Source organism: Coregonus lavaretus, assembly GCF_964263955.1.
Source record: "Coregonus lavaretus genome assembly, chromosome: 32".
NCBI classification, from domain to species: Eukaryota; Metazoa; Chordata; class Actinopteri; order Salmoniformes; family Salmonidae; genus Coregonus; species Coregonus lavaretus.
In genome coordinates, this window is record NC_140019.1 from 33,013,172 (window position 1) to 33,037,203 (window position 24,032).

Consider the following 24,032-nt stretch of genomic DNA (forward strand, 5'->3'; position numbering starts at 1 on the left):
TATCCACCTATATGGCTTACAGGATGAGCATGGTGTAGCAGCTAAGGACCAACATGAGACTAAAAAGGGGAGACTTACTGTTAACTACCGTGTACATTCACAGAGGTTTCCTGGAGTGTGGATCTGATTCCCTTGTGTGGATTGTCTAGGAGGAAAGCCAAAGCCCTGGACCTTACTCACACTTGAGAAAAGCCTTGGACTTTACTAAAAACCGTGGACCTTACTAAGAGAAGAGCCTTGGACTTTACCAACAGAAGAGCCTTGGATCTAGGAGAAGAGCCTTGGACTCAAGGCTTACTAAGACGAGAGGAAAGCTTTGGACAGAAGAGGACGATGAGTTTTGACAGTGTTCCTGCCAAGTCGGAGGTGATGGGGTGGAACGCCCGCAGTCTAGCCGACTATATGAAGAGGGTGAGGGTGAACACTTTATGGCTCGTGTTCTTCTGTTGATAATGCAGGTCTTAACATCAGTGGTTCATCAGCATTACAATTCTCATCTTTCTTGTGATTTCGGTTTAGAACTGAATTGCCCATATGAGTGCCAGCAGTTATGAGACAGATCAGGGCCTGTATGATGCCTCTCAGAGTAGGACTGCTGATCTAGGACCAGGTCCTCCCGGTCCATTCATTATAATCTAAAAGCCAAAACTGGTCCTGGATCAGCACTCAGGTGCTTCATGAATACAGACCCAGCTCATTTGCATGCATTAAGAAAGTGAGAGTGACCTCTGTCCTGATGTGTGACATCTCTGGTGTGTTGTGACGTTCTCAGCTGAGGCTGTCCAGTTGTGACAAAGTGGTGATGAAGACCAGCATGAACGGAGCACGCTTTCTGGTAAGAGGGTGGGTGTGTGTGTGGGTGTGAGGGCTTGTGTTGGTGTTGAGCGTGTGTGTGTGTGTGTGTGTGTGAGGGGTTGTGTTGGTGTTGAGCGTGTGTGTGTGTGTGTGAGGGGTTGTGTTGGTGTTGAGCGTGTGTGTGTGAATGGGTGTGAGGGGTTGTGTTGGTGTTGAGCGTGTGTGTGTGTGTGTGTGTGAGGGGTTGTGTTGGTGTTGAGCGTGTGTGTGTGTGGGTGTGAGGGGTTGTGTTGGTGTTGAGCGTGTGTGTGTGTGTGTGTGTGTGTGTGTGTGTGTGTGTGTGTGTGTTTATTTGTGTGTGGCTGTGTGAGGGTTTGTTTGTTTTGTATGTGTGTGGGTGTGTGCAGCTGCTCTTGTATACTGTGATACAACTAAGATGGTACTTTAATGATCTATGCTGTCACTGTACCGTTACAGAAGATGAAAGATGGCGACCTTCAGAAGTTTCCAACCATTCATATTCCGTAAGTCTAAAGTCTAAACTATTTAATTTCATAATCAGATAAGGTAACACTTGTGAAGCAACTCTGGTCCCTTAAGCAAGTCTTAACCAGTCTCCTCTACCACACAAAAACCTCCTTGAAAGTCTTTTACTGAGACCATTTAATCTGGCTGTTACAATACAGTTGGTTTGGACATGGTTGTGTCTGTGTGTGTGTGTGTGTGTGTGTGTGTGTGTGTGTGTGTGTGTGTGTGTGTGTGTGTGTGTGTGTGTGTGTCTGTGTGTCTGTGTGTCTGTGTGTGTGTGTGTGTGTGTCTGTGTGTCTGTGTGTGTGTGTGGCTGCTGCAGTACTGTATAAGTCAGTGGCTTTTAATAACCGTGATGTGGTTTCTATATGTGGTGTGTGTGTGATGCTGGAGGACGTGTAGCTGGAAATAACCTGATGAATCTTCTAATGAAAAGGCAGAGAGAGAGAGCGCAAGACAGAGCATGATGGTGTGTGTGTGTGTGTGTGTGTGTGTGTGTGTGTGTGTGTGTGTGTGTGTGTGTGTGTGTGCGGACATGTTTAACTATACTTGTGGGGACCAGAAGTTCCCACAAGAATAGTAAACTAACAAAAATGTGACAAGTTGGGGACATTATGTTGGTCCCCACAAGGTCAAATGCTATTTCTAGGGGGTTTAGGGTTAAGGTTAGAATTAGTGTTAGGGTTAGGGTCAGGAGCTACGGTTAGGTTTAGGGTTAAGTTTAGGTTTGGTGTTAGGGTTAGGGTTAGGGTTAAGGTTAGGTTAAGGGTTAGAAGTAGGGGTTAGGGAACATTTTTAATGGGACAGAATTTTGTGTCCCCACAAGGTTAGTTATACAATACTGTGTGTGTGTGCCTGCGAGAGAGAGAGAGAGAGAGAAAGAGAGAGAGAGTGAGATTGAGAGAGAGAGAGAGAGAGAGAGAGAGAGAGAGAGATAAAGTACTGAATTTGATAACATTGTGTTACTCAATGATTTCAATAAATTCTCTAGAGTCATCACTAAGATCTGTAGTGAGATCAACAGGAGTGAAGAGGAGAAGTGGTTCGGTCAGAGGTGAGAAATACTAATCTACTAGCCTACACATAGCATACATCTCCACCATGAGAACTCATCTCTGATGTGTGACAGGACAGTAGAGATACACTACACAGCCATGTTCCTCATGTCTTCACCAGATCAAAGGAACCTAAGAACCATCAACAAGGTAAACAGAACTGTACTGTATCACGGCCCAGCCCCACTGCCCTAACACTACAGCTACTATATCTCAGGAGAAACATCTCCCTCCCTCTCCTCATTGTATGGTTGGTTTTCTCTCTTTAGATTTTGTACACGAAGTAGATGAAGCCTGGGATTCAGAAGAGTTTGTGAGTCTGTCGTGTACTGCAAGACACTCACTTTGACATTACATTGCTACCAAACCACATATCCATCCACACAATGTATAAATCTAGCTTTAGATCATCAATAGAAGACCCTTGTCATCAAAACCATATCACTAATCACCAACCTGTCATTTCCCATTTCCCACCTCTCCTCCCCTCCTCTCCTCTCCTTTCCTCTCCCCTCCCCACATCTCCTCTCCTCTCCTCTCCTCTCCTCTCCTCTCCTCTCCTCTCCTCTCCTCTCCTCTCCTCTCCTCTCCTCTCCTCTCCTCTCCTCTCCTCTCCTCTCCTCTCCCCACATATTCTCTCCCCTCCCCTCCTCTCCTCTCCTCTCCTGGTCTGTCAGGAAATGAGTGATAACGACTATGAGAACCCTGATGAGGACGACAGTTATATCTCTGCCTTGTCTGACCGCCTGCCACCCCCACCACCTGCAGAGGGAGAGGAGGAAGAGGGGAGTGATGATGACTATGAGCCTCCTCCCTCATCGGCTACAGAGGAGATCCCCCGCCTCCTCAATCTCACCAAGCCCCTAGGGAACAGTGACTATATAGGTACAGAAGCTGTACAGTTAACCATTACTGACTGTCTTTAGTAAATACATACTGTAGGTTCAATAGCTCGGCTGTGTGTGTGTGTGTGTGTGTGTAGATTCTGTGTGTGGAGGTCCGCCAATAGCCCTTCCAACTGGAAGGACTCCCAGACCACACCAGCGCCCTGGTCCTCAGGCCCCAGCCCCCAGCCGTAACACAGTGAGTGACTTCTTCATCACACCATCACTATTTGTAGCCTCTTCTCATCCTGTCTTCTTTACAGAGCCCTACCTTTTCATACCACCAACCTTTAACCTTTTCATCTGCTCTTTCTTTTATGTTACCATCCGTCCATTTCTTACCCTCCTCATACTCCGCTCTTTTCCTGAGATCAATCATTGTTAACTAAGCTTCCAACACTCTCCCGCTCTCTGTCACTCTCTCTTCCCCTCACTTTCTTTCTCTCTCTCCCTCTCTCTAGCTGGCCAGACCTCCCACATCCAGACTAGACCCCTCCCCTCAGAGGCCATTCAAAGCTGCAGGCAAACGTAAGTCACTCTGATCATGTTATCGGAGATCATACGGTCTGTCTCTTAGCTGCTTGTGTTGATATTGTAAAGAGTAGGACTATTCCGATGTGATCAGCACCATGAAAATAAGGAACAGGAGGATAGTGGTTTAAAGCAGGGATTCCCAAACATTTCTTCCTAAATATCTTCCTCCCACAGCCCCAACAGGCCCTTCTGTCCCCCTGTTCGACCGAAGCAAGAAGCCTGGACAGCCCGCTCCCACCAAGAAACAACCTCCTCATTATCACGCAAACACCAAAACAACTCCTACAAGTAACTAGCTGTCAACTGTCTGTTGTCCTGTTGATTTAGCCTCCTAGTCTGTTTATTCAGTTCAAGTCAAGTCTTTTCAATTCAATTCAATATTAATCCCCAAGGGGCAATTAGAAAGGCATTGTCAGTATGTGGAGACCCATTATGCTATATACTGTAGTTGCCTTACAAAGACAAAGAAAAGTCAGCTTCGGTAGGAACAGATTGCCACCATTATGGCTACTGTTGACTAGTAGGTTGAGAATGCAATGTTTTGTCCTAACTTCTGTTTTTCTTGTGTCTGTTTGGTGACTACCAACGGTGTCCAGGAGAGGGCAGTCCATTCCGCTCTCCCCAGCCCGCCATAGTGAAGCCACCTCAGCTAGAGGCCCCAACGCCACCAGACTATAGGTAACCTAACCCTGACCTCTCCATTACCATTAACTCCTTGACTGTAACTCAACAGTCTAAAGGTGCTTGTTCCTTTTCTCGGTTTTTCTATTGAAAGACAGTCTTGATGAAAAACTGTTGTTTTTACGGGTTCAAGTTCCTTCAGTAAATTCAGAGAGTGAAAATTAGAGGAGAATAATTCACTTTCGACTATTGAGATGAAGATCGAGCCCCGTCCTCCTAACACATTGTACTAGAATGTCTTCTCTACCAACAGATCGAGCTCCAGTAAACCTCCTCCTCCTGCTCTTCCTGCTCCTCCTTCTCACCCACCTCCTTCAATGGTCCACAACACAAAGCCAGGCACAGAGGAGGTGAGCAGATCAATCAGTCAAACACCCTTTTTACAGCAGTAGTTTACATCAGCAGAGCCTTTATGCAATCCATATCGTCCATACTACTTTTCAAACGTCATTTACATATCAACATAACAATATTATACATGTCATAAAAATGAGAATGATCAAGTGCATGTAATTAGCGTCACTGGCCACAAGATGGCACTGTTGCAGTATACAAACACTAGGGTCATGACCACACTTCTCTTAGAGTCCACACACAAAACACTACAAAACCTATGAAACACAACCATGCAGAAACACCCCACAGGTAACGTGCCTAAGAATTTAACAGCATTCAAAAACAAGTGTAAAAACCGCACATTAGAGAAGACTGGTGTGTGCGGTCTAGAGTGCTGTTTTACACGTGTTTTTGAACAGCCTACTAGTTGCTCCTGCCCAACCAACACGTGGATCTAGACACAATGGGTTTTCTCTTTATTTTTTTGCATTCTTACACTGTTGGTCTGTTGCTGTTCCCTGCTGTGTGCAGGACATGGTCCCTGTGTGGTATGGAGGACTGGTGACCAGAGGCCAGGCTGAAGCATCACTCAGATGGGTTAACAAGGTCAGGAATCCCCCTCCCCTGGTGGGCTTCACTAACACACACAACACGCACCCACACAGTGTGTATCAATGTAGCTGTGTGTGTTTTCAGGATGGAGCGTTTCTGGTGAGGGACAGTTCCAAGGGCTCTTCTGAGCAGCCCTACACCCTCATGGTGCTGAACCAAGGCAAGGTCTACAACGTCCAGATACGTCACCAAGGCAACACATACCACCTGGGCACCGGCCTCATGGGTATCGAGGTAAACAAACAGCCTCCTCTCTGCTCCGTCAAGGGATTCCCTCACAAATATCAATTAGACTTCTCTTCTTTTTAGTTGATTTTTTCATGATTTTATTGAACAGATAGTGAGAGAGAATGACGGTGGGAAAAGATAGAGGTTGTGTCAAAGGTCACTAGGCCGGATTAAAACCTTTGCGGACACTGTATGTGCCGGCGTCATTACCACTAGACCAATCAGGCCACAGAATTTCAGCTTAGCATGCAAATGCAATAAAACATCGGTCATCTAGCTAGCAGGCACTTTTATCTAAAGTAGCTTACAGTTTACAAACAGATCTGGGCCTCAGGCTGTAGGGTTTATTGGCTGTGCACAGATAAACACCACCCACTTGTTGTCTTGATGACTTAAAGGCCCAGTGCATAAAAAAATATGATTTTCCTGTGTTTTATATATTTCCACACTATGAGATTGGAATACGTTGAAATTGTGAAAAAAAAAAAAATTTTATTTATTTTTTTTTTTTTTAGTGTAAGAGCTGTTTGAAAAGGCCGCCTGAAATTTCTGTTTTTGTGGGATGGAGTTTTGGCTTGCCTGGTGATAATCAGGCGGTAAATTAGTTAATAGACCAATAAAAAAAAGAGTTCCAAACCTCTCTGCCAGTTTTCAGTTTTTCACTCCCCACTCAGACCACTCCCAGACAGTCCTAGCAGAATTCTTGCTTGAGAAATTGCTCTTTGCTAAGAAGCTATTTTTGTTTCCTTTTGACAATCTTAATTAATACAATCACAGTAAGGTACTTAATTGTTACCCAGAAATGATTTGATATTGAGATGAAAACGGCTGCGTTGAACCTTTAACACATCGCAGGTTGACGTTTGTCATGAATCTTGCCTTTGAGGCAGAACTGAGCGATTTCCGCTGGTCAGGCCAGCTGCAAAGTCAAAATGGTCTATATCATAAAAAAATTATGAAAACAAACATTTGCTTTTTGGTCTTAATTTAAAGTTAGGTTTAGGCATTAGGTGGTTAGGCTAGGGTTAGGTTTAAAATCAGATTTTATGACTTTGAGGCAATGCCCGCTAATGACCACTCTGCAGAGTTCATGACAATAAATGCCAACCTGCTAACACATCATAAACTAACCAATGGTTCTTTCCCTTCTCTGCTGCTGTGTGTTGCTGATGCAGAGTTTCCCAGGAGTGAAGGAGATGATAGACCACTACACACACACACCTCTGCTGCTCATAGACATGGAGATAGGAACTGGAGCACAGAGCCAGTGCTGCCTGCTGCACCCTGCACCACTCTGACCATAACCAGCAACACAGTGTGTGTGTGTGTGTGTGTGTGTGTGTGTGTGTGTTCTCAATGACTTACCTGGTTAAATAAAGGGAAGAAAACAAACGCATAAAGTAGCTGGTAGAGATAGAAGGGAGGGAACCAGATTTTTATTAGGAAGCGTATTCACAATGGAGTGTTTATTTTCATGTAATAAGGTTAATGTTATGAAGTTGCATGTCGTAAGTTAAATGTAGTGAAGTTGTATATATTATACTAGTCTTCACCTGTCATTTTTAGGTTGTGATCATTAAACTGAGAGAAAAATGTGTTTGATTACAAGTGTGATATGTGGACTAATGTTGGACCCTATCCAGTTCTATAACCCATTGGCTCCAAGCTTTCCTCACACACACACAGACACACACAGACACTTCCACCTTTCCTCTCCTCCTCCTGTCTATCCTCTCCTTCTTCCTCTCCTCTTCCTCCCTCACTCCTCAGCCTGAGGTCATGTTTGGCAGGGTCACCCCGTTCCACTCTGTTCAGAGAGGCCATCTTGTCTGGGTGGCTGAAGTCACACGAACAGGTCACACTGTGTCAGCTGGGTCCGCACTGTGAACCACATTGTAAAAAAATAATTTAAAAAAACACTTCAGTCAAAAGTAGTGCACTATATAAGAAATACTAAAGTACCATTTGGGACTGTCTCTGAGGCCTTTGTGTGTGAAGACATTATGGTCCTTGTGTCTCTCAACACTCTGCTGGGAGATACCCAGACACCCCACGTTGTTCTAACCCTGCACCAACCGACATACCCGATTAAACTTATCCAGGAGGAATTATACTTAAATGTGGAAGAATTATAACAAGTTAGCAGTGTGACAAAGCTGGCCTTTAACCCCCTTTTTTAAAGGGGGTTAAACTCAAAAGGACTGGGTCTACCAAAATGTAGGCTTTTTATTTAAGAACAGTTCATTGTGGCATTGCAGGGCTAGAACAACAATGTGGACTGTCTGATAGTTCCCTAGGTAGGAGAGGGTTGGGAACACTGTAGTAGATAAAGGAGAGGGTTGGGAACACTGTAGTAGATAAAGGAGAGGGTTGGGAACACTGTAGTAGATAAAGGAGAGGGTTGGGAACACTGTAGTAGATAAAGGAGAGGGTTGGGAACACTGTAGTAGATAAAGGAGAGAGCCCAGAGGGGTAAAGAAGAGAGATACAGACGTACCTACATGCCAGTCTGTCCAGACACTCAGCCACAAATTGGTTTACATCCCTGTTTGTGAGCATTTGTTCTTTGCCAAGATAATCCTCCACCTGACAAATGTGGCACATCAAGAAGCTTGTGCTGGGGACAATAAAAGGCCACTCTAAAATGTGCAGTTTTGTCACACAACACAATGCCACAGATGACTCAAGTTTTGAAGGAGCGTGCAATTGGCATGCTGACTGCAGGAATGTCCACCAGAGCTGTTGCCAGAGACTTTAATGTTAATTTCTCTACCATAAGCCGCTTCCAACGTCGTTTTAGAGAATTTGGCAGTAAGTCCAACCGGCCTCACAACCACAGACCACGTGTAACCACGCCAGCCCAGGACCTCCACATCCAGCTTCTTCACCTGCGGGATCGTCTGAGACCAGTCACCCAGACAGCTGAGGAAACTGTGGGTTTGCAGAACCGAATAATTTCTGCACATCTGTCAGAAACCGTCTCAGGGAAGCTCATCTGCATGCTGGTCATCCTCACCAGGATCTTGACCTGACTGAAGTTCTGCGTCGTAACCGACTTCAGTGGGCAAATGCTCACCTTCGATGGCCACTGGCACGCTGGAGAACTGTGCACTTCACAGATTAATCCCGGTTTCAACTGTACCGGGCAGATGGCAGACAGCGTGTATGGCGTATTGTGGGCGAGCAGTTTGCTGATGTCAACACTGTGAACAGAGTGCCCCATGGTGGTGGTGGGATTATGGTATGGGCAGGCATAAGCTACTGACAACAAATACACTTGCATTTCATCGATGGCAACTTGAATGCACGGAGATACCGTGACGAGATCCTGAGGCCCATTGTCGTGCATTCAACCGCCGCCGTCACCTCATGTTTCAGCATGATAATGTACAGCCCCATGTCGCAAGGATCTGCACACAATTCCTGGAAGCTGAAAATGTCCCAGTTCTTCCATGGCCTGCTGCATACTCACCAGAAATGTTCAGTGGCAACCCGTCATTCAGGGCAGGTGGGGCAGAGCCCACATTTTTAGCAAAATAGAAAACATTATTTTATTTTTGGGGGGGGCTTTCCTGTTTTGCATGTTATTTTGGCATTAATACATGTCGCATACCCCTCTTAATTTCGCCTATTGTTCTGACTTGGTGGTGCACATGTAGCCTATAACCTGTTTTAGAGAAATGTAATCATCAAATATTGTAAGAGCTTTCATTGTCTGCTTATATGCCCCCTTTATTTATCCTACGGTTCTGACTTGGTGTACAGGGAGAACACTGTAAGAACGGCCCATGTTCTGAATTCTGTCGCTGTACATTTCAAAAGTGCTAAACAAATAGTAGTAACCAAAAAAGTGTTAAACAAATCAAAATATATTTTAGATTTTAGATTCTTCAAATAGCCACCATTTGCCTTGATGACAGCTTTGCACACTCTTGGCATTCTCTCAACCAGCTTCATGAGGTACCTGGAATGCATTTAAATTAACAGGTGTGCCTTCTTAAAAGTTAATTTGTGGAATATCTTTCCTTCTTAATGCATTTGAGACAATCAGTTGTGTAGTGACAAGGTAGGGGGGGTATACAGAAGATAGCCCTATTTGGTAAAAGACCAAGTCCATATTATGGCAAGAACAGCTCAAATAAGCAAAGAGAAACGACAGTCCATCATTACTTTAAGACATGAAGGTCAGTCAATACAGAACATTTCAAGAACTTTGAAAGTTTCTTCAAGTGCAGTTGCAAAAACCATCAAGCGCTATGATGAAACTGGCTCTCATGAGGACCACCACAGGAATGGAAGACCCAGAGTTACCTCTGCTGCAGAGGATAACTTCATTAGAGTTACCAGCCTCAGAAATTGCAGCCCAAATAAATGCTTCACAGAGTTCAAGTAACAGACACATCTCAACATCAACTGTTCAGAGGAGACTGTGTGAATTAGGCCTTCATGGTCGAATTACTGCAAAGAAACCACTACTAAAGACACAATAAGAAGAAGATACTTGTTTGGGCCAAGAAACACGAGCAATGGACATTAGACCGGTGGAAATTTGTCCTTTGGTCTGGAGTCCAAATTTGAGATTTTTGGTCCCAACCTCTGTGTCTTTGTGAGACGCAGAGTAGCTGAACGTCAGTGTGGGTGAACGGATGATCTCTGCATGTGTATTTCCCACCGTAAAGCATGGAGGAGGAGGTGTTATGGTGTCGGGGTGCTTTGCTGGTGACACTGTCTGTGATTTATTTAGAATTCAAGGCACACTTAACCAGCATGGCTACCACAGCATTCTGCAGTGATACGCCATCCCATCTGGTTTGCGCTTAGTGGGACTATCATTTGTTTTTCAACAGGACAATGACCCAACACACCTCCAGGCTGTGTAAGGGCTATTTGACCAAGAAGGAGAGTGATGGAGTGCTGCATCAGATGACCTGGCCTCAACCAAATTGAGATGGTTTGGGATGAGTCGGACAGCAGAGTGAAGGAAAAGCAGCCAACAAGTGCTCAGCATATGTGGGATTTCCTTCAAGACTGTTGGAAAAGCATTCCAGGTTGGTTACTACATGATTCCATATGTGTTATTTCATAGTTTTGATGTCTTCACTATTATTCTACAATGTAGAAAATAGTACAAATAAAGAAAAACCCTTGAATGAGTAGGTGTTCTAAAACTTTTGACCGTTAGTGTGTTTTTTTAAAAGGCAGTAAATGAGGCTGAATGAACTGTTTAACTGCCAGACAAGGCTCTGCTGATAGCCAGGTATACCAGTGGTAAAATGTTGGGACTGCTGTTGGGACAGCTTTATGTAGGCCCTAACAGTTTGTGGGCACCGTTTGTCACCGTTCTAGTGCAATTAATGTGTTGTGTTGTGGCATGCATCCCACTTTGTATTTTTTTGCCCCACCAAGATTTACATGCTAAAATCGCCACTGGACATGTCACCCATTGAGCATTTTTGGATGCTCTGGATCGACGTGTACGACAGCGTTTTCCAGTTCCCACCAATATCCAGCAACTTCGCACAGCCATTGAGTAGTTACATGCAAACAATAATGAGATTCCAGATAGTCAGACGAATACAATAGTTTGATTAAAACGTTTACATGCTTTGCAAGAAGAACGATTCCCCTAATAATCCTGTTTATATGGACACATCTGAAATCAGGGTACCTAAATGCAGAAAATCGGCAATCATAACAGTGAACATGTTATTTTTGGGAAGCATATTTGATTCTGAGTTCGGACATATAAAGTATGTATGTGAAAACTACTTCTACTACGCATACATTCAGTTGTTCCGTACTCCCTTCTCTCGCACTAAAGAGGGAGGCTTGCTCGGCTGGTGCTAGCACACACGCAGATCAAATACACCGCTGGAATGCCGATATAAGGTGTTTACATGTCCTTAACATTCAAAAGATTGCTCAGAAAACCAGCTGTTTTAAACGGCATATGCTTACGATTTTGACCTTACGCCAATTAAGATAAGCAAAGTAAGGTGTCTACATGACTATTGCATAATAATAATAATAATAATAATAATAATAATATGCCACTTAGCAGACTACTGCTATAATCCGTTTAATATCAAATTATTAGTGTGCATGTAACCGTACTCATTGAAGAGGAGTGGGACAACATTTCACAGGCCACAATCAACAGCCTGATCAACTCTATGTGAAGGAGATGACTCGCTGCATGGGTTAAATGGTGGTCACACCAGATACTAGCTGTGTTTGAAAACTCATAGTAACCTTACTATTTGTGACATAAATTGAGTATGTAGTATGCTTATTGGTCATAGTATGGATATAGTTAGTATGCCAAAAGTTCCCGGATGTGGTACTACATTCGCCAAAATACGAAGTATACAAGCAGTGGACACTATTTCCGTGCTTTTAGCGCCCATAATGCAATTCTTCCGAAAATGGGCGTGGCTCCAACGTTTTCAGATTTGAAGAAAATGGCAGAAAATATGCAGCCGAAGTCCGACGAGAGAGGATACAACTAATTATGACAAATGTTAAGAAAATATTGAGCAATGTGATAAAGTAATGAATTTTCAAATAAGTTACACGTTATGTTGGCTGACAATTTGTTAGCTACGCTATCCTTACGAACCGTATAGCATATCATTACAGCAGTATGTATAGCCGGTGTTAGCTAGCCAACTTACCTAACGTTAGTTGGCTACTAATACATTGAACTTGCCAGTATATTAACTATATGCTCTCTAACTACCCAACGTTTATTGACTTGAGTATTCACGTCATTTTAGCTAAGTGGTATAGTCGTTGTGCGTTCTCAATGGACATTGTTAATGAAGTTGTAAGATGTCTAGCTAGTAATTTGTTAGCTATGCTAACAAGCTAGCAAGAAGTTGCATAGCAACAGCATCAACTTCCGGTAGACAGGTCGATGTGCTAGTACACAACTGAAAGGATACCGTTTACAGTATTCTAAAATGAACTAATAGTATATAGTACATACACTCATGTGGTATACAGTATGTTAGTATGGGTATTCGAACACAGCTACTGACTGGTTTTCTGATCCACGCCCCTACCTTTCTTTAAGGTACAGTATCGGTGACCAATAGATGCATATCTGTATTCCCAGGCATGTGAAATGCATAGATTAGTGTCTAATGAATTTATTTCAATTGACTGATTTCCTTATATGAATATCTGTAACTCAGTAAAATCTAGTCTAACTAGTGTGTTTAGACAAGGTTTTCCTACGGGTAGTGTATGCCCAAGGGCGACTTGCTAAATCCTCCTTTTCCCAGGCACAAACAAACAATATAGGTACCATACGGACTAAACAGTTAACGAGTGAGTACACAAAAACAAGACACCACCGTATACATACTCACAAACAAAAAGAGTCTGTCAGAAAACACAACTGACTAGCTTTTAAAACAAGGGGATGTGTGATATGATTGGGTAAGAAAACAGAAACAGGTGGTGCAATCAGGAGAAATGTCCACTGATTGGTCAATCAGCAGATTAACTGATGACTGATAGGTGGGACACACCAACGACCTCCAATCAGGAACACAAAGGACAACTGTGATTAGGGCAGAAGGAGAGGAAAAACACATACAGGATACCTGTATTCGTAACACAGGCAAACCACAAATTCATAACACAACACTAAACTTAATTGAAAAACCTGTCTACAGGTACGTAACACAATACCATACAACAGCCTGCTGCTCAGCTTAGACAGCAGTGTGGTGCCCTTGCGCTCTGCATGGTGTTCACTACGCCCTCCGGTAGTCTTAACATGGACCATTGGTGCCGTTCAGCGGCCAAGCCCACAGACTGAGGCGGTGTGGTCTCGGATGCGACTGAGTTCCCCCGGCCTGAGACAGCAGGTCGGGTCTCAGGGACAGTTGCCAAGATGTCCCAGACAACAGGGACAGGAGAAGGCTGAACCAGGGTCGTCTGGGACCACCAGCAGCAGACGATGCTCTGCCATCCTGGTCCTGTCCAGCACAGCCTGGATCAGGGGAAAAGGGGGGAATGCGTAAAGCTCCAACCCTGCCCAATCGTGAGCCAGAGCATCCAAGCCCAGAGGCCCTGGTGGCTCCGACATGGAGTACCACAGGGGGAAGTGTGCATTGCCCAGGGAGGCAAACAGGTCCACCTGCGCCCTCCCAAACGTGTCCCACAGGTGCTGCACCACCTGGGAATGTAGGCTCCAGTCCCAAGGTGGCGGGCCCTCCCTCGAGAGCATATCCGCTGCCACATTCAGGATGCCAGGTACGTGCGCTGTGTGTAGAGACGCTAGACGTGGAAGGAAAGACCGCAGGGCCAGCAGTACAGCTTGAAGCTCTAGTGTATTGATGTGCCTGCCGCTCCAAGGGGGTAGCCAACAGCTGCTGGCCGACATGCCCTTGGTCACACCCCCCCAGCCGACCCCCAGGAACAGCCTATCACTGGCCAACAGGGAACAGCCGTCGCCGCCACCGAAGCTATCAACCTACTGACGCAGGGCATGCACCCTCCGTTCAAGGTGGTCCCAGCGGTTGGACTCCTGCCCCCATCCAGGACTGGCAGCAGATGGGCTCTGCCTGCGGTGGCTCCGGCCACGCTTCCTGGGAGGGGTACTGGGCCCAGTAGAGGGACTAAGAGCCCGCTGGCGCACCACTCTTGAGGGTGGGAGCTCGTCCCCAGCCTGAGCCCGAGCCTGGCCGATCCATTCGCGCATGGACTCCAATCGCGCCAGGCGCAGGCGTTCTGAGAACACCACACACAAAAAACAGGCATCCAGTAGGGCGCTCCAGCGTGGCTCAAACCCAGGCAGTGTATACACAAGGTATGTGGATCCCCAGGGGGGATGCCACCATCACACCTGTCACAGGGAAGCCATAAGCTCAGCCAAGCCAACAAGGCCACGGAGCAGGGGTCCGACGCCCTGGGCAAGCTTATGTCGTGACCGGCTTGGAGGGATAGGAACCCAGTGAGGGATCAATTACCCAGTACCTCCGCAAAGAAATGGGGAAGACCTGTGTGGGAAAAACAGGCAGACAAAAACAGCAACCAGGTAATGGATTTGATTTATTTGGTTTTACACCAACTGCAATATTACCTAGCCGTTTAATATCCAAGCAGTAAAACAGCACCATATGATGGAGTAACTCCATTAAGGATATCCAAAGTTAATGTCTCAATGTAGTGGAAAGCCCACCACGATACTCTTACACTCTGCATGGGAAAGAACAAGAAAAAACCCTGCAGGGTAATTAGCAGAGAACCCGTGCCATAGGCGCGGGGAGCAGCATGTTAAAGCAATTCACAACACACACAGTCGGCAAGTTGTGTAAGGTAAATTACAGTTTGTGCAGCAAGAGCCACCATACTAATGAATGCACACAGTCGTAGTGTAATGCACTGCGTCGCAGTGCTAGCTGTGCCACTAGAGATCCTGGTTCGAATCCAGGCTCTGTCGTACCCGACCGCGACCGGGAGACGCATGGGCCGGCGCACAATTGGCCCAGCGTCGTCCAGGGTAAGGGAGGGAATGGTTGGCAGGGATGTAGCTCAGTTGGTAGAGCATGGCGTTTGCAACGCCAGGGTTGTGGGTTCGATTCCCATGGGGGGCCAGTATAAAAATAAAAAAAATGATGTATGCACTCACTAACTGTAAGTCGCTCTGGATAAGAGCGTCTGCTAAATTACTAAAATGTAAATGTAAGTACAACAAACCACGGGCGGAAGATACAGATCAAAGGCACGCAGCGAATGGAGCACTCAAGAGGAGGGGCTGGCCATGTGGCCAGCTGCTCCAGGCTGCAAACAGCTAGTGAGTATACATCCACGCAAGATATTACACTTAGAAGTGACTTACCAAGCCAACTTCAGAAAGTTTGTACCTCATACCTAACGGATGTCCGCCGAGAAAATGAAAGAGAATGTGTGTCGCGGCCATGGGGTCTATATATAGGGGCGGACCCCAGCCGTGACACAGGTGTACATGGGAGTAAATCTGTAAAACCTCACCTCGGACGTATCCCTCCGCCGCGGAGTGATACCAATATATTGGAGCGATCCAATATAGTGAAACATAACACATTTGTGGCTCTTCATGCCAATAAAGCAAATTGAAATTGAATTGAAATGAGAGAGTAGTGTAGCAAAAGGGGAAGAGGGGCAATTCCAAGGTAACGGAATTATGCTGAGACTTTTTTTACTCTAAAATGTATGCTAAACAAAAACTATTGATTTCAAAGTCCAACAAACCATACAACTCTATGCACAATGATTACTTTTAACAATTTACACAGTAAAAAAAAAAAAAACATTTACTGGAAAAACTGCAGATATGCAAAGTTTGGTAACAGAATTGCAATTAAAATCTCCCTAGAATTTTATTTTATTGAAATTGTTAAAATTAGTCCTTGTGCATAGAGTTCTATGGTTTGTTAAACTTTGAAATCAATGCTTTTTGTTTGGTAAACCTTTTAAGTGAAAAATTAGTCTCAGCGTAATTCCGTCACCAGAACCAGAACCAGACCCGAAAACCACCATCTCAGATTATTGTTGTAGTTACTAACAGATACGATTAGCATTCCTGAAACATTATTTTGTTGAAATATAATTTGATCTCTGAGAAATTAAGCTAATTGATTGCACCCAAATTGGCTATTTTAATTTATAGGATTCAGATAATATTAAATAAATATAGTACCCAACATCTGATTTGGACCAAACGTCTTCCTACCAATGAGTAAGACACGAAGGAGTCCCCAAAAAATATCAAAAACTCACCCACGGACATCCCACACCCCATGCCAATCCCAATCCCACCCCAACAACCAGTATACAGTATCAGTTGGATCTCTATGTTTGACAAGTAGTATGAAGCTGTGGCTTGTAGTGTTGCTTTTCCATACTATGTAATGTATTCCCTGTGAATCTGGATATGTTTTTTTGCCTCTGTTCAGAGAAATTAGTCATTTAAGTTGATTGCATTATTTACCATATAGTAGTGTGAAAGTACCAGGTTTTGCCCACTAGATGCCACTGTTCCGGCTCCTTTTTAACTTTGGGTAGAAAAGCAAATAGATTTGGCTCATTATGAAAATAAATTGTGTGGTCATCCTCACAATTCATCCCAGTCGTTCATGAATGGTCCAACAAGTGGCCGCTCTCTGAGAGGGCTATCCCTATCGTGCAATTCTCATATGGAGACATTTCCTACAAGCCCAAAACGTTGATGGAGAAATGGTCTAGGGACTAAAATTTTGTGACAACCCTAATAGAACCCAATGCCCTTACCATTGAAAAACACTATACAGTGTGTGTCTGGACTTTTACCATTAAAGACCATTAGAGACCATAACATTGAAACCATTAGAACTGCTGTAGCCTATAGCCGCCGGCATACTAGGTTCGGTTGGCTCCTAGCAGAACTCGGCTAGGCGAAGCGAATGTCTGTACCTCGCATAATCCCTTAAAATATACGATAAATACATCTTTAATTAATGCCAAGGTGGTCTTAGTCGCGCAATTTTACATCTAACTAAGATGTTTGGTGCACTATTTCTCAAGTGAAAAAAGGTGCATGAAAACTAGTAATCTCTTGTTAAATGACAACAAACACTTCATTGAAGAATCCCGTCCATAGTTCCCACCACTACTAGTAGTACTGTTGACCAATCAGCGACTAAGGGTAGTAGACTTCGGCTTCCAAACTTCAACTTGCCTCAGGAAAAAAATTTATGTGTGCGAACAGCCGGAAAAAAAACTTGAGCAAACACCAACGTCATAATATTTGCGCAAACTGTTTTGACTGGGAAGCATGCGTGGTTTGCTTGCTCACCAAGAATGATCTAACAGTAACTAATCCAAACCTTTTTTGAAGGGAATAAACCACACACAAGGGGAGCGTTTCTTGGACACAGATGAAGCATAAAAGAAGGGCAAACTGAATTGCTTTCATGGAGGACTGGATTGAATTGTGAGGATGACCACACCATGTATTTTCATCATGAGCCAAATCTATTGGTTTTCTACCTAAAGTTGCAAAGGAAATGTTGTGATCTATTTAATAAACACAAGAGACCAGGGCCCGGTTTCCCAAAAGCATCATCTTAAGACTAAATTCATCATTAGAAACTGTTGCGGTAGAGCAGTAACAGTGGCATCTAGTGGTCAAAACCTGGTACTTTCACACTACCTTAAGATAATTAATGCAAGTGACTTAAATTACTTATTTTCATTTCAGTCATTTAGCAGACGCTCTTATCCAGAGCGACTTACAGTAGTGAGTGCATACATGTTCATATTTGTTCGTACTGGTCCCCCATGAGAATCGAACCCACAACTCTGGCGTTGCAAGTCCAATGCTCTACCAACTGAGCCACATGGGACCACTTATTTCTCTGAACAGGGGGGAAAAAACATCAGATTCACAGGGAATACATTATATTCTCAGAGAACAAATTAAATTTCAACAAAATAATGTTTCAGGAATGCCAATCTTACCTGTTTCTAACTACAGAAACCATTTCAGAACAATCTGAGAAGGTGGGTGTCATGGCTTGCTGAAATGACATGGAACGACTCATATATGCAAATGTCCAATGTTTTAATGTCTGTCAAACAGTTATTCCATTAAATGTGAGATATTTTGGACTTGCTGCTATTATTTTCAGTGTTAGTTTTATCCAGAGACCATGCTTTTTCATGGACCCCCTGAAAGTTATCTGAGGCCCCCGGGGGTCCTATAGGCCGACTTGTGTGAATCACTGGACTAGAGGAAGTTGTTTGTATGGCTGAATGGTGCAACATTCTGTGGTCTGTTTCAATACCCAGGAGATACGCCTGTAAGGTCAAGGTGAAGATTCAATGTGCACTAGACTAGAACACATGGCCCTGTTTTTGTTTGTCCAAACCAAACTCACCTCTATTTTTAAAAGGCAGAGAAATAAGCTACTTCTGTGCCAGCTGGGCCTATTGTGGCTTTTCCTTTACCACACTATGAGTTTTAGACCATAGCAGCACTTCCTACTTTGGCACTCTCATTGACGATAGAAGTTGTTCTGCGAAATGGCTGCCACCGAAGGCTTCTCTGAATTTTGAAACCACAAGTGCACCACCTTGCAAATCCCCCGGGGTGGGAGTTGACTCCAAAATAATAGATTCCTCGACTCCTTGCCCGTCGACTCCCGGTGTCGACTCCCATTTCCGTGTGTCAAGCTTCTCGACTCCTAAGATTCGGTATTTTTGCAACGGAGGAAACTAGTTTTCGTAGGCTACTTCTGAGAACACAAACTCTCATATATTTCACAGCAAAGACAGCGCGAGCTAGAGAGTCAGGCATGTCGGCCACCAGGCAGACAGTTAGAACCGTGCATCGGTAATGAAAAGGTGTATAGGCTATCGCAATGGTGTATCTCGCAATTTCTTGGTTTACAATGTCTCGCGCAAGTTCACTAAAGTAGGGCTCGCGTAAGTTCACTAAAGTAGGGGCTATCAATGAATAGGTTGAGCTTTTATACACGCAGCAGACCGAAGACCAAACACACACTAGCGTTTTTCATAGCGAAGAGAAAGAGCAGGCGAGGGAGAGAGTGGATCGGGGCAGGCAGACAGTCGGCAATATCTTTGGTAATCTGCCTCGTAAATTCACCAAAAGTATATTAAACTATATAGTAGGCTATCAATGAGTATGGCTAAGCTATTCTTCATAGTGCCAGTGAATTGAAGTTGAACATCGCCAAATGCATCAGTTTAATTAGGCCTAAATGTGCAATAAAAAGTATTGCCTATAGCTTATTTAATGAAAACCTGGCTGGCTGTTTAGGTCAGGGCTCTCCAACCCTGTTCCTGGAGAGATACCTTTCTGTAGGTTTTCGCTCCAACCCCAGTTATAACTAAACTGATTCAGTTCATCAACCAGCTAATTATTGAATCAGATGCACTAGATTAGGGTTGGAGTGAAAACCTACAGGATGGTAGCTCTCCACGAACAGGGTTGGAGAGCCCTGTCCTAGGTATTAGATTGCAAAGCAGAGCATCCCCGCTAAAGTTTTTGGAAATGGCAAATTCACTTTCTCCTCCATAAACGCATCTCAAGTGCAAATACGGTTCAGCAGTTCAAATCAGCAGGATTGGGGGCGTTGTTATTAGGAAGGACGTCAACCATGGATAGCTAAAATAATAATTATAATCACACTTCATCAATTTAAATATTATGGGGACACCTATACATTTGGCAGTCCAGCACGAGTTATTAGTGTAGCCTATTATTGTCTAGACATCACGTTGAAATATCTTCACGCCTAGAATAAAAACCTCCAAGCTTCCGTCATAAATCAATTACATTTGGGGGGAAATGAATTACAGGGGGCAGTTTGGAAAAAAGAATCCTGTGTGAATCGTCCTCTGAAATAACGCACATGCCTGAATAATAATTGCATAACCAACGTCTCTAGTAATACCTGTCCGAATAGTGCTATAACATGGGAAATAATAGGTTTATCAATTTAGAGCCCAATAATCCCATGGGATCCGTCATGGCAGCGAACAGCATAAATATCACAGAAAAATTATAGTTCCTACACATCACCTTCTATATGCAAACCAAATAGGCCTTTTATAGGTTAAGTTGATAAGCAAACGGGCAGCATCATGCTCATGTTAGTCTCTATAACGCAGATGTAGTCTTCCAAGTATGACTCTGAAATAATGAGGTGGTGTGTGCGCATCCGTTTCAGCGTGTTTGGGAGTCGAGCAAGAGTCGACTCCAAAAACCCTGGAGTCGTGCACCACTAGGGGGTTAGCAGTGTGGTTACGGTTAGCGTTTGTAATACATTTTAGAAATGGGGGGGGTTTATGACTGTGGTACGACCTCCCCCAGAGGGCTGAACATATGCCGCGTTCACGTCCTAGTCGGAACCAGGAAACTCTTACATGTCCGACTTGCTAACTGGTTGAACGCGGCACGTGTATAACGAGGCTACAACTAGTTAGCAAGTCGGGCATTTCAGTTTCCTAGTTCCGACTGGGCCGTGAACGCGGCTAGACAGACCTGTGCGCGCGGCCTGTCGCTACTTACTACGTAGGCACAGTTTAAACTCTGTACTGTCTTTGACGTGGGTGTCGTTTGCCTGCAAGTGGCTTTCACTGTAAAAACATGGCGAGGCTTAGCGAGCATGGGATTCGCCTCAGTTCCGTATGTATTTTTCTAATAAGTTATTTATTGTACAAAAACGGGTTTAAAGCTATTTCGTTAGTCATTTGCATTCGTTCTTATATGCTAGATAGGTTGTTGACGTTTTGCTTTTATTATAAAGGAAAATTGTAAATATCGAAGTTGTTGTTTTTTTGCAGATGAGTCCGTCCTTCCTGAATAGTAATTCAACAAGTCATACGTGGCCTTTCAGCGCAGTTGCAGAACTAATAGGTAATAACAGTCAACTTTCATTTTGATATTCTGTGTTTTCATTTCCCCTTCCGCTGAAGGCAGGAAAGTTGCAAATGTTGGTGCGTAAAAACTTACTGGTGGCATGGCTGCCGCGTAATAAAATACAATAGACGCCTTGTCTGTGTGTGTGTGTGTGTGTGTGTTGCCCGCTCTTCATCGACAGTCTGTCATCCACCTGTTCTTTTCTCATCGCATGTGACAGTATACGTTATACTTAACTTTAGTTATACTTTAGTTGTAACATGTAATTATAATCAAATGAAGTGCCCTAATTATAATCAAATGAAGTGCCCCTCCCGAGTGGCGCAGCGGTCTAAGGTGCTAGAGGCGTCACTATAGGTTCGATTCCAGGCTGTATCACAATCCGAACCGTGATTGGGAGTCCCATAGGTTGGCGCACAATTGGCCCAGCGTCGTCCGGGTTTGGCTGGGGTAGGCCGTCATTATGCCTACAGTAACTTTATTGTGACGCCGCTTGCCAGGCATACAGAAAATATTTTACCAAGTTTTTTTTTTTAGGTGGAATTTAGATCCTCATTGATATCAACGCAGTAACACCCTTGCAATGCGGGTAAAATATGTTTTATATTCATGTCCGTTTTTTATTTTCATCTAAATTCGGTAGATATGTTTAAAATGGTCAGAGCTGAGAAGCCTCCACTCTATGCAGGCATTGCCCCTGGAACAAGGGGTGCTCAGCACCCCCTGAAAAATTTGAATAAAATGAAAATAATAATACAGTGAGGGAAAAAAGTATTTGATCCCCTGCTGATTTTGTACGTTTGCCCACTGACAAAGACATGATCAGTCTATAATTCTAATGGTAGGTTTATTTGAACAGTGAGAGACAGAATAACAACAAAACAATCCAGAGAAACGCATGTCAAAAATGTTATAAATTGATTTGCATTTTAATGAGGGAAATAAGTATTTGACCCCTCTGCAAAACATGACTTAGTACTTGGTGGCAAAACCCTTGTTGGCAATCACAGAGGTCAGATGTTTCTTGTAGTTGGCCACCAGGTTTGCACACATCTCAGGAGGGATTTTGTTCCACTCCTCTTTGCAGATCTTCTCCAAGACATTAAGGTTTCGAGGCTGACGTTTGGCAACTTGAACCTTCAGCTCCCTCCACAGATTTTCTTTGGGATTAAGGTCTGGAGACTGGCTAGGCCACTCCAGGACCTTAATGTGCTTCTTCTTGAGCCACTCATTTGTTGCCTTGGCCGTGTGTTTTGGGTCATTGTCATGCTGGAATACCCATCCACGACCCATTTTCAATGCCCTGGCTGAGGGAAGGAGGTTCTCACCCAAGATTTGACGGTACATGGCCCCGTCCATCGTCCCTTTGATGCGGTGAAGTTGTCCTGTCCCCTTAGCAGAAAAACACCCCAAAGCATAATGTTTCCACCTTCATGTTTGACGGTGGGGATGGTGATCTTGGGGACATAGGCAGCATTCCCCCTCCTCCAAACACGGCGAGTTGAGTTGATGCCAAAGAGCTCGATTTTGGTCTCATCTGACCACAACACTTTCACCCAGTTCTCCTCTGAATCATTCAGATAGTCATTGGCAAACTTCAGACGGGCCTGTATATGTGTTTTCTTGAGCAGGGGGACCTTGCGGGCGCTGCAGGATTTCATTCCTTCACGGCGTAGTGTGTTACCAATTGTTTTCTTGGTGACTATGGTCCCAGCTACCTTGAGATACTTGACAAGATCCTCCCGTGTAGTTCTGGGCTGATTCCTCACCGTTCTCATCATCATTGCAACTCCACGAGGTGAGATCTTGCATGGAGCCCCAGGCCGAGGGAGATTGACAGTTATTTTGTGTTTCTTCCATTTGCGAATAATCACACCAACTGTTGTCACCTTCTCACCAAGCTGCTTGGCGATGGTGTTGTAGCCCATTCCAGCCTTGTGTAGGTCTACAATCTTTCCCTGACATCCTTGGAGAGCTCTTTGGTCTTGGCCATGGTAGAGAGTTTGGAATCTGATTGATTGATTGCTTCTGTGGACAGGTGTCTTTTATACAGGTAACAAGCTGAGATTAGGAGCACTCCCTTTAAGAGTGTGCTCCTAATCTCAGCTCGTTACCTGTATAAAAGACACCTGGGAGCCAGAAATCTTCCTGATTGAGAGGGGGTCAAATACTTATTTCCCTCATTAAAATGCAAATCAATTTATAACATTTTTGACATGCGTTTTTCTGGATTTTGTTGTTGTTATTCTGTCTCTCACTGTTCAAATAAACATACCATTAAAATTATAGACTGATCATTTCTTTGTCAGTGGGCAAACGTACAAAATCAGCAGGGTATCAAATACTTTTTTCCCTCACTGTATATATATATATATATATATATTAAAGTAGTCCTCTAATACAGGACTTTAATAGTCCTGTATTAGAGGACAATCTGCAGCACCCCCACCCCCAAACTACTTCCTGCAGCTATGTGTGCATGATCATTGGTTGGAATAGACCAGTTGGTTCGTGCCGTGTGCATTGTCTGTTGGTCACCTTCAAATTTGTGAAAGCCTGCGATTTGCATACTTGGAATAACCCTGAGTGTGGTGCACACTGTAGACTTGCATTTGGTTAAGATATGCAGTGCTTGACTTGGGCAGGAGCTCACCTTAGCTGAGTACCGGCACCTCACATTTTCTCCTGCTTGAGCTCCTGTTCCTCTTACAGAATATTAGCTCAAAAGTATTGTGGACCTCCTGCACCTAAATATAAACATTACTTTCACCCAACATGAGTACCAGCACCTATTTTAGTCCAAGTCAAGCACTGAAGATACATACTGGGAGCGTTCAAGCCTTACAAAGTGTGTTGCATTATGGGGATAAAAATTGTCCGACTTGCACCTACATGACGACTGCATGAACTTTACAAAAACCATGTGATCAACGTTAATGAAGTTTTGACTGCAGTCGACTG

General features: G+C 44.1%; 3 protein-coding genes across 4 annotated transcripts in view; 2 read left to right on the forward strand and 1 right to left on the reverse strand.

The window, feature by feature from the left end:
• The window catches only part of LOC311107599 (monocarboxylate transporter 8-like), a 274,710-nt gene that overhangs the window by 163,215 nt on the left and 87,463 nt on the right, over positions 1–24,032 (reverse strand). The window lies entirely within an intron of this gene.
• On the forward strand, positions 334–6,951 carry lcp2b (lymphocyte cytosolic protein 2b; the record flags this gene model as incomplete). The annotated part of the gene is made up of 15 exons (XM_084149928.1): positions 334–411; positions 773–835; positions 1,273–1,319; positions 2,315–2,377; positions 2,500–2,528; positions 2,648–2,691; positions 3,056–3,263; positions 3,361–3,461; positions 3,724–3,790; positions 3,980–4,084; positions 4,393–4,474; positions 4,731–4,827; positions 5,345–5,419; positions 5,510–5,659; positions 6,829–6,951. The coding sequence occupies 15 exons, from the start codon at positions 334–336 to the stop codon at positions 6,949–6,951; spliced, it is 1,332 nt and encodes a 443-aa protein (XP_084006054.1).
• Positions 20,757–24,032, forward strand: part of LOC311107806 (MORC family CW-type zinc finger protein 3-like) — a 28,525-nt gene continuing 25,249 nt past the window's right edge. For both annotated transcript variants that reach the window (XM_084150357.1, XM_084150358.1), the window contains exons 1-2: positions 20,757–20,837; positions 20,996–21,068. In XM_084150357.1, the coding sequence (XP_084006483.1) occupies positions 20,799–20,837; positions 20,996–21,068 (112 nt within the window). In that variant the 5' untranslated portion in view covers positions 20,757–20,798. The remainder of the gene's footprint in view (positions 20,838–20,995; positions 21,069–24,032) is intronic.